This window comes from Atta cephalotes (genome assembly GCF_000143395.1).
Source record: "Atta cephalotes unplaced genomic scaffold scaffold00037, whole genome shotgun sequence".
In the NCBI taxonomy this organism is placed as follows: Eukaryota; Metazoa; Arthropoda; class Insecta; order Hymenoptera; family Formicidae; genus Atta; species Atta cephalotes.
The window spans coordinates 815150-827250 of NW_012130101.1; the positions used below are offsets into that span (position 1 = coordinate 815150).

The 12101-nt window shown below is 30.2% G+C and overlaps 1 protein-coding gene across 1 annotated transcript; it reads left to right on the forward strand.

The window, feature by feature from the left end:
- Nucleotides 1-893: 893 nt before the first annotated feature.
- LOC105621739 (multiple inositol polyphosphate phosphatase 1-like) lies at nt 894-6570 on the forward strand. The gene is given in 9 exon segments (XM_012203195.1): nt 894-1069; nt 1137-1285; nt 1497-1666; nt 3901-4017; nt 4406-4528; nt 4975-5107; nt 5469-5679; nt 5826-6029; nt 6399-6570. Coding segments are annotated over 9 exon segments (1455 nt in total).
- Nucleotides 6571-12101: the final 5531 nt, after the last annotated feature.

Genomic DNA, 12101 nt, shown 5'->3' on the forward strand with positions numbered 1-12101 from the left:
CCTTCTCTCTTCCACCGCTATGCCGGTCTTCGACATCAAAATCCGTTCTTGAAGCATTGAAACCACTCACGACACGTTCTTTCACTAATAGCGGCCTCACCATAAGTATTTGAGAGCATTCGATGAGCCTCAGCCGCAGATTTCTTCATATTGAAGCAAAAAATTAAAATGCAAATGACGAGAATTTGGCTCGTAAACTGACATTTTCAATCGAGAATAACTTTATGATGCAGACACAAATCGACTAATGTTTCTATGGGGTTATGTTGACAGATCCCCAAGTTTATTGTATGACATCTATGATTTATTTATTTCGACCACTTACCGCTAAAATCTATAGGAAAACAGCGGAAGCAAAGTTGTACACCTAATAAAAATTTAATAAAATGTTTATATATAAGGTTATTTTATTCATGAAAATATGCTAATAATAATCCTAATATTTTATTAATATTTTCAATTTTTTTTTATGAAAACTCATAAAAAAACTGTCAATTTTAATATTATTGAACCCTTTTAATAACTGCTATTAAATCTATTACTATTTTTGAATAATGTTTACAATCTTGGATAATATGCTTTAGTAATTATATATGAACATTTTAATATTATATATTTTATTTATAATAATAATAATAGTAAAATTACTTAAATTATACTTATTAAAAATTGCAGGTTTTTCTCCTTTCAGTGCAATTTTTATTTTTTCAATAACTGAATACATTCAAAAATGAGCTGATTAGTTTCAATACTTTATATGTTATTACATTGAGACATTACTTTTTCACGTTAGATCTATTTGCTTAAAAGACTATCGCTTTATTATTTCCAGAAAACGTGATTAAAATCAATAGCTCCTTCTTTTCTCGTTTAAAATAGCGAGAATTTGCAAGATGTGTGGAAAACTCTGCTTTTCCATTATCGTGATATGCCTGGTGGAAAACGCAGTGTTAGGAAATCCTCTGAGCTGTCACTCCGGTAACAGGAGCTTTTATCCTTACATTGGCACTAAAACCCCGTATTCTTACGTTTATAATGATACCGGATAAATACTGACTCTAACGAGTGAGTATTTATCGCTGTACAACAAGCGATGCCGAATATTCGCAAGGATTTTCTATTTCATCAAAACGGAGCTAATCGGAATTTTCAAATTGCGAACCGACGCAGGTATGGATGTTGATCAGACATGGGACGCGATATCCTGGCGAGTCTATAATCACGCAGATCTTGAATCTCATGCACATTCGAGATTATATAATAACGAACAACATATTCGAAACTTGTGAGTGAGAAGATCAAGGTGTACATTCTGACTGATAATCGTTTGTTGTGTGTCCTTCGAATGAAATTAGAAGATAAAAAGATGCACTATTAGATAAAAGAGCAATGGAATCTTAATGGAAATGGATTGATTTACATTTTGACACAGAAAGTAAAACATAAAAACGTTTAACATAAGGGATAGTTCCTTTTTAAAATTTGTTTTCCCGCAGGCATATCTCGATATGAAAAGATGGATCTAAAAAATTGGAAGCCCGAGCTGGTCCCGGGAAAGGGAAAGTATTTGGCAATACAGGGTGAAAGAGATTTGGCGTCACTCGCCGAAAGAATCAGAGCCAAATTGCCGATGTTGTTCGACTGGAACGTGACCAAGAGTTTTAAGGTAATAATTTGAGAAGTTCGTATTTTTATTTCTTTTTTTCTTATATTCGATTGTAAAATACGATATAAAATATTAATACATTAAGATAAAATTAATTAATATAATCAATAAAATTAATAATTGATATAAAATAATTCTTTAATATATAAGTAATTTGTATTTTACATTTTATTACTATTAATATTATTTATAATATAATGTATTATATGACCGTGATAATACAAACAACTGCAGTAATCAAAGCCTTAAATGGTCTATTTGGATCTTAAATGCTTCTATGATTCTGTGTGAATTTATATATTACGTATATAGTTTGAAACGCGCGCTGAAATGATTTTTTGGTCTTGAAACGCTAATTCTACTAAACTACAGTAATATATCACGAATTAAAAATTGACTAGCAATTTAACATTTTTTGATGCTTTTTAGCATGTTTGAAACGATTTTAATTATACTGAGTGACATATTAAAATCTGTAAATAATTGATTCTTATTGCGAAAAATATTATCTCGGGTGGGAGTGGAATCCAGATCTCTTGCATTCCGTGCGAGCATCCTAAGATCCTTTAGATTACCGAGGCTCACACGGAATGCAAGAGACTTCGGGTTGACTCCCGACCGAGATAATATTTTTCGCAATATGAATTAATTATTTACAAATTTTAATACTCAGCAATTAAAATTGTTTCAAAGATGCGAAAAAGCATGAAAAATTGCATATTAAATTGCTAGCCAATTTTAACTCGTGATATTACTGCGATAATTTAATAGAAATAGCGTGTCAAGACCGAAAAATCATTTCGATGCGATTTCAAAAAGGATTACATACATAAAATAGTATAAATTCACACAGAATCATAGAAGTATTTAAAGTCCAGCTAAACCGTTTAAGATTTTGATTAATATTATTTATATTATTAATTGTAATAGGGGAGACTGGGAACAATTGTACCAATATTTAAAAAAAAAATAATGTGTGTGTGTGTGTGTGTGTACATATTTCTTTATTTATAACATATATGTTTATTTCTTTTAATGAAGCAACTATTTAGATTTATGGTACTATTTGCAAAAAGATGTAATTTTAACCTATTTATGAATAAAATATCAAAATCCGAATTAGTACATCTTGCTCCGATTTGAGGAAAAATGAAACAAAGCTAGGAAAAGTTATAACATATTCTAAAAACAAATTATCTGTTTTAAAACACAAATTCATTGCTTTAAAAAAACAAATTATCTGTTTTAAAACACAAATTCATTGCTTTAAAAACACAAATTTAATGCTTCAAAAATAAATTATCTTCTAAAACAAAAATTATCTTTTTATGTTATTATTACTTTTAAAATAGTAAATTTGCTATTAAAAAGCAGTAAATTTGTGTTTTAGAATAGAGAATTTGTTTCAAAGTAGCGAATTTGTGTTTTTAAAGCAATAAATTTGTACTTCAAAGATAATTTGTTTTTAAAGTAGCGAATTTGTATTTTTAAAACAGTAAATTTGTATTTCAAAACAGATAATTTATTTTTAAAGCAGTGAGTTTGTATTTGTAAAGCAGTGAATAATATCTATTACAATAAGAAATACTTACAACGCATTCGCGCGTGATCATAGAGCATAAAAATGTGCTCACATCGCAGTATTTGGCTGTGACAGATTTTCTATCTGAATAGTCGTCTACTTTAACTTAGAATATTTCGGTTCACAAAGCAGAGTGATACTTTTTTCTTGTCAAATCTTTATGTATCTTATGTTGAATATTCAACTAAATATTTATTAAAATTGATTAATTTTTTTCTCAATGTAGCGGTACTTTTAATCCCAAATCAATGTTGTCAAAATTTATATAAATATATTCGAATCCACTTAAAAATATCAAAAAAAGACATGCATATAACTTGACAAAATGTATTTTAGAATTAATAAAATGAAAATATGCTAACAAGCATTTTATTCGAAAGTTTAAAGCAAAAAAGTATAAAATTGTAAATTTACTCTGGCTCTGAGCACAATACATATAACTTCTTTTACATGCGGCGCATATGCGATTGATGACGTGAAACAGATGTAGGCCTCGATACCAATTATTTTTGTTCTTCATATGATCATTTTATCTCTTATTATTTAAAAGATATGCGCATTGTTACAACTTACCTCCGTTGCAATTGTCCCCAGTCTCCCCTACTATTGATTAATAGATCTTTTATCAACCTGACATTTATATATATTCCAGTTTAGATCGACGGCCACGCAACGCACCATCGCAAGCATGAGATCCTTCGTAGAAAGAGCTTTTAACATTAGTTCCAAAAAAATATTATCAATGATAAACGACACTTCACTGCATATGGTAATGTTAATAAATCGTAAACTGTACTTTCCATGAAAATACACAGCAAGTGAAGTAACGATCCAGAGAGAATCGTTATTCGCATGAAGAATAATTTTTTAGGAACACATCAGTATATAAAACAATTAATGCAAATATCGGTTTAATTTATATTAGTAATATGTTATAATCAACAACATGTCATTAAGAAAATATTAACGTGTGTTGATTAAAAATCGATTTCCCAATAAGCTCGTACTGTATTTTTCTCTCCACAATATACAATCAATTCAAAAGTAAAATTAAAATATGATCATCTTTCATTTATAATTCTTTGTTAATGTATGAAAGTATGAAAAAAATAGATTTGTTTTTATGGCATTATATCTTTTTTATTTTTATCTTCTAGATCGAATTAATGCACATACAACAAAACATCAACGTACAATATATTCCTCTTTTAAGAGAAGCTTCCAGTAACACATCAATCAAATTTGAAGTAGTGCCGATTGTCAATGATACTTTATTAAAGGTAATTACCAAATCAAGTCTCCCCCCCTCCTATCTTTTGTTAAAGTCCTTTTTAGACATAAATATTTGTATCGCGAAGACCCCCGACCGGTGGGCTTTCACTACCAATGTATAAACAAATAGTTTAATGTAGGCATATTTTTATTTTTATTTATATTTAATGTTATTTGTACTATATTACGTATATTAAATTTGTTACTTTGGCTCGTAGCCCTTCTTAACACAATTTCTTTTATAACAATTTGTTTAAAAATTTTATTCATAATTTTACTTGCCATGCAATGTAATGACGTTCTGAAAGATTAGAAATACGTTTCAATAAATTGTTAAGTTTTCCTTCTCTTCTCATGATACCTAAAACGCATCAAGAATGTTATAATAGGAAAGTATGTACGAATTACTATTACTTCTTATGTTAACTTAAAATAAATGTATTATTTAAAATAGTTGTATGACAATTGTACATCCTGGAAAAGTAGGGGCATTAACAAGGAAGTGAAAGCGTTTATTAACGGTCCGGAAATGGCAAAAGTCTTGGCGGATGTCAGTCAGCGTTTGGGTCTCTTAAACATCAGTAAAGGTGAATAACTCACCAGAAGATCAATTGCTTTTAAATTAATTATACTGCCTGTAAAAATTTTAGCCATTTTTTATTTATTTTTACAAACAAAATTTAGAAAAAAATGTATTGTCGAGGAAACAACTGTCGTGAAAACCTTCAAAATCATGGTTTTCTCTCTTTTGACGTCATTTTTCTTAAAATTGTGATGTGATCGTCAAATTTGAAAAACGAATTCGTGCTCGGCACTTAAAAAAACATGAAAGTTTATTCAGATAACGATCCAAAAATGTAAATTCGCAGACTAGTATCAAAAGTCAATCATCAGTTGCCAATTATTATCAATAGAGTAATTTCTTATTATATAGTATAATAATTTCAGAGGATATATTTCTATTTTACGATGCGTGTCGCTTCGAGAGAACTTTGCACCTGAACAAATCATCGCCTTGGTGCTATGTATTCACCGATGATGAAATGCGAATTCTTGAATACGAGGAAGATCTCTTTTATTATTATAACAGCGGTCCGGGAAAAAAAATCAATAGCCAATTAGGGTGTTACCTCATCCGGGACATGGTCGATCATTTCACGTAAGTAAACTCCTCAAACAATTCAATTTTTCTAAGGATGTTCAGAGAACATCCTATGGATGTTGTCAAGCCATCACTCGGAGAACTGTGGCTCCTTCGAAACATTTGAACTTTCTTTTTGATATCTTTTTTTTTAACTCCTACAGGAAATTGGAAGTGAATAGCGACGAGCCAAAGGGTGTGTTCTATTTTACACACTCGCAAATGATGACGTTGTTCCTCACCACGATGGGAGTTGCCCAAAACTCTGTACCGCTCACAGCCACAAACTTCCGAGACATGGATTACAGAAATTGGAGGATTTCTCAATTAGTGCCGTTTGCTGCGAATTTTGCGGCGGTCTTCCACAGGTAATATCGCCAAGATACTTTACGATATTCACGAATTGCATAGAGAAATTCAAAGAAAATTAAGAAAAGCAATCTTGATATTAAGAATTTCAATCCTCACCCAAATCCAACAGTTCTTCTAATTTTTAATTTTTTCTTACAAAAATACTTCCCTCCGATTTTAATAAATTTTAGATGTGTTAAATATAGAAAAAAAATACGTGTTTCTTATTTTTGTTTATATTTTAACATATTCAAAGTTTGCTAAAATCAAAGAGGGATTGTTTTTCTTGACAGAATAATTCTTTTTTATCCATTTTATTTCATATATGGTATATTATTCATTATTATTTTATATATATATATATATATTTAAAATATGTCTATTAGATGCAACTCGAGCGATGCTGCTTTTAAAGTCGCCTTCTATCTAAATGAGAATTCCTTGACCATCAAAGGCTGTAAAAATGGAGTCTGCGATTGGGTGCAGCTGAAAAAGAAGTTAGGTGCTATCGCGGCCAATTGCAGCATGGAAGTTTGTAAAAAACAAATTGTAAATTAACATAACTGTCTTTCCATTATTTTTTATGCGAAATGTTGAACGTTTTAAAGCATAATTAGAACGCAATTGAAAAATTATGATATGCCATGAAAGGAAGGATTATACAGTTGTACATACAATTAAAAATTTTCAACTTTATTCAAATGACTTAGAGACAATAAAAGAAGTTTCTTTCTTTAAAAAATAAGATAAATGCAATAGACACTTGTCAAAAAAGGTGATGAATTAAAGGTCTTACCATTTTTTTTTAATTTTTTTGTGCAAAACGTTAGACTTCAACAAGTAAGAGTTTAATATTACGATCGAAGCTAAATCTTACAGATTTTAATGCTTTTAAATAATTTCTATGTAAATTATTACATATTTAAGTATATAAATTCACATAGAAATTATTTAAAGGCATCTAAAATCCAGCTTCGACCGTAATAAAATTCTTACTTGTTGTATATTCACATATATGATCTTAATAAATCCGTCTATATATAATAATAATAAAGTTTATTATTAGACTTTAAAGTAAAATTGGGACGCAGTTCTAATTAAAAAGTTGTGATAGGAAAACGATGCACAATTGTGGTACAAATACATAAATTCCCCAATCACTTAAACAAAGCAATAAAACTTCTCCCTTTCGCATTGTCCTAAATTGAAACAAAGAAGGTTAAACTAAAGCATAAGCTATAATTCAGTACGTACAATAAACACTTGTTTGATCAATAAAGAGGAGAAAGATCTGTCCCAATTAATTTTAAATTAAATTAAACCCTAGACTTACGTCTTGTCATGTTCTTTTGCACGATCATTACATTCGCATTACATATTCCTCTCACGATTTTTAAAGTTCTCGTGACGTTCTTAATTACTTATTCACTTTGCGAGACTCTATCTATTCTAACTAATAACTAGGGCAAGAGTGGCGACGCCTTAACCTAATAAATAAATTCTTAACCGGGTCGCGTTAACTGATGGGTCGAAGAGATCGCGTGTTGGAACGTGAGACCACCGGTCTAGGTGCCTGTTAGTTACCTAGGAGGCAACGAGGCTCGACGACCTCGGGCGGCAGTGCAACACGAACCGCCGAGGCGAACGGCGGCTTGTTGAACGCTACCTCGCGATCGCGAAGGTGCGCACGTTTACGTTGTTTACATTCGAGGCAATCCACCCGCCCGTCAATTACGTCCGTGTCGCAATTCATTGCCCAGTCTTCCATCGAGCAGGTTTCGTCAAGCCCGATCGGCCGTGTCCCCCTTGAACTTTAAATTCCCGAGTGTCGGTCTTCTGATCCCAAGCCTCTGTCTCTTCGACGTCCCGGATATCCCTCTTGGATACTTTTCCGCGATCACAAGCATTTCTCAATCTCGTACGTAATGCGAACAACCTAAATTCTCGATTGCTTTGCTTGTTATTAATGATTTAATCGTGCTTTAGTAACAGATATTAGTATATTAAAAAAAATGTACTAATTTTAATAAATGTTTGTTTGAATAGTAGTTTGATTTAATTATCATCTTTTAGTAAATATCTATTTATTGTAAGTAGATTAAGTTAGTATTATTGAAAAATATACGTATTAAGATTTAGAAAATTTTTTTCTCAGTTCATTAATAAATTTAAAATATGGTTAAATGGAATAACTTTGGACCAAAATCAGGCCAAAATCATTTAAGATGTCTACATCCTGATTTTAGACATGCATGACATTTTTTTTAATTTAGGCCAAAGCTTTTGACAGACAAACTGCACTGAGAAAAAAATATCCTAAATTTCAATAAATATTTATTTGAATAGTACCAACTAAATATTTATTAAATATAAAAATATCTCTATTTGGTACAAAAAACATTAATTTGATTTAACAATCAATGCTTTTTATTAAATATTTATTTATTATAAGTAAATGTTTAGTTGGCAGTATTCAAATAAATATTTATTTAAATTTAGGCTATTTTTTCTCAGTGTCGTAATAACATTGGAAAATAAAAGGTGTTCCGAAAAATGGGTCAAAGAATTTAGGAGCGTATAGGGGATTATATTAATGAAGATAAACAAGACATATCCGGTTAAAGTGGGTCCGCGTGGGTCAATATTAATGAATCAATCTGATAGAAACGAAGTGAAATAATAATTGTTTGATATGCTTCTAAGTTTCTCACAAATCTGTGCCGCGAGGATCTCAAGTTGTATCGAAAGAAAATAGAATATAATTTTCACGTATAATAAAATATTTTGTATCTTTTTTTGTATCAGTGTTAAAAAGAAATTAAAAGAAATTCATTAAAATATTAGAATTAGAAAAAATCTGAAATATCCATTCTTATATTGTTAGATATCAAAGAAATGTTAACTTAATCTCTTGAATTAAATAATATTTTGTTATTTTTGACCTCCTGTGTCAAAATGTAAATCAATCCATTTCTGTAATTAGTTTCCAAATAAACGTTTACGTATTAATGTCTTCACTCAGTAAATAATAAATTAGATTTAAGTAATATGTAATACATTTTCTCGAATTAAACCGTTTAACCCTATTAACTCCATTAATTTTTAATTAAATTAACGTACTGAAAGAAAACAGCAACTTTAAAAATAACACAAATTGAATATAATTTAATATTATAATTTAAGTAGATATTAAACACCTCAAATATAAAATTAAATTATTAATCTTGATCTCAAATGGATGCTTTTGAATAATTGATCTTGATTTTTAGTCCTGAATTATTAATCTTGAACTCAAATTGATATTCTTAGTGAATTATTAATCTTAATTTTTAAGCTTGAATTATTAATCTTGATCTCGAATCGATACTTCGTTGATGATTTAACCTAATATTCCATTCATTGGAATCTTCCATGAATTTTATTAATCTTGATAAACCCCCCAGAGATATAAATCGTCAAATATCGTTCAAACGCTGGAGACAAATATATAAATAGCTCGACTTTGAATGATTCAATAGATCTTCAGAGTTACTCGCCTTTTTTATTTTCTCAATATTATAACTGTCAAAAATTCTTAATTAATAATAAACTTCTCGCGAAGTCTTAGTCCGAAACTGACTTAACGCTCTGAGAACCTCAATCTGAAATTTTTAGAGTCCATTTAGAATTCTCCGGATGGTACGATTCTTAGACGACGCTCGGTGAATTAATCCGGAAACGCTCGATTCGTAACCTCTGAGTTAACGTATGAAATTACCATATCGCGCTTCAACGCATGCAAGAGATGATTTAATTCGCACTCCAGATTAAATATCACGTGCATGTCTGTCCTCTTCCTTTGTTCGCGTGCACGTGATCGGGATTTCGCGAATTTTCGCAACTTGGCGCGCGAAAATGCGTCATAAGTTTGCTTCGGACGTCGTCATAATTCAAGGATTGCTGATCACTGATATCAAACGGGATTCTATTGCAAGCGAATAAATATGCGCGAATAATTACCGCTCTCCTGCACCAGAGAGCAAGAACCATCGAGCGTGACCAACGTCGTCGTCCTACTTTCGTGAACAATTGTCGCGAGCGCGCGCCGTCTATCGTTCCGACATTTATTGCCGTGCGTGATATCCCGCAATCGAGAAGGAGTCTCTGCTGGAAAACATTCAGCTTAATTGAAAAAAAAAATAGATGTTTAACTCTCTGAAACTTTTAGAGCGAAAATCTCGCTCTAAAGAGTCAACTCTCACTCTTACGTCCGTTTTCTACCAATGTGGTTTAATCTCGATTATGTCTTCATCTTTTTCTAGCTTCAATGTTTTTACTAATATAAAATTAACTTTAATCTCGATTCATCTTAACTTTTCGTCCTTTTTTAATTCTTAGAACTGGGAAAAGATGAAGAGTTAATTAAACCAAGATTAAAATTACATTAATTAACTACATTGATAGAAAGAATTAGAAAATTTAATTACATTAGACATAAGAATTAGAAAAAGATGAACAGTAAATTGGACTAAGATTAAAGTTAATCTTATATTGGTGGAACTGGCTCTTAAAGATTGAAAATTGAATCACTATTTTTTAAGATTGGTTCGATTTTCATTTCTTAGAGTGAGATTTCATTCTAAAGAAGTTAGAAAGGATCGTATGAAAAAATTTCGAAGAGAATGCAGGAAGTTAAGAAAGAATTTGAAAGAAATCTGAAAAATGATTCTAAAAGAATTCTGAACAAATAAAGAAATTCTCGTTACATCTCTTAGTTTTAAGAATTTTTCGAATTTTAAATTCATGAAGAGATTTCTGACAAAATAGTCTTTATTCTTTTTTTCTTTGGATTGAATAAAAAATCTTACAATATTTCTTGAAGAACTTACAGGTATATAAAAAATTATAGAAAAATATAGACTTTTTCAGAGCATTTTTGAAAAGTTCCAATTCATATAAAATCGGAGAAATTTTCTAAAAGATTATAAAATTATATAAAAATTCTGAAAAATTTGATTTATAAATTTGATTTATATAATATATAAAAATTAAAAAAACTTATCTGAAGAAAAATATTCTTCAGAGCAGAGTAACAATAAAATAATAACAATTGCCTGAAGTCTAAAGAGATATTCAAGGATTTAGAAACCATAACAAATACGTCTAAAAGACAACCAAAGAGACAACTATTGCAAACTTTGCAATCTCTCTTTCGCAGAATATATCGCAAATAAGGTCAGTCGATGAAAAAAAAATCATTGGCTAACGCGTGTAAATTTAATGTACGAATTCTTTATATCCTCTCGTAGAGAGTTTCATAGAATGGGACTTCGATTATTTTGTTACGATTCTTGTTACGCAGGCGAAAGACCGCAATTTGCTGTTTATTCATAAAATGATAACAATAATAATAACCGTAGCTGACCATTCTTTCCTGTCATTGCAGCAAATGTCCTCGCACGCGTGAGCACACGTCAGCTGTATTTGCATTGCACATTCATGCCATCATCCGTGCGCGGCGGCTGCATTTTCTTCGATATTAATATTCATATTTCTTCGATCTAGGCTGCACGTCTTTCTAAAGCACAATGTCGTCGGTAATATTTTAACATAAAGCTATTTATTTATTTAAGACGCTTCACGGTTTAAAGTCATTGAATTTGCCATTAAAAGATCTTGTTTCCTATATTTATTACTCAACTCTTCTTTTTCTTTTCTCTATTAGTCATTCTCGATAATATCCTAATTTTTCTTTTTCCTTTTTGCTAATTGTTTTGATCTCTTCTTCGTTTTATAATAATTTTTTCATCTTTTCTTTCCTTTTATTTTTCTCTTGCGTGATAATTAATTATAATTCATTCTATTCTATTCTATTATATAAACTACATTAAAAAAAAGTGTGTGTCGATTTAATACTATGGATTTTTTACATCATGGTATTGAATAAAAATTAAGGTTTTTTTTAAATTCTAACATCATTTCAAGTAAAACAGAGTCATAATTAAGTCGTAATGATGTCATAGGACGTCATTTTCAAAATGAACTTAGGTATATGTAGAAGTAATAAATAAAGTCATGATGACGTTAGGTTATAATCTCTCTCTCTCTCT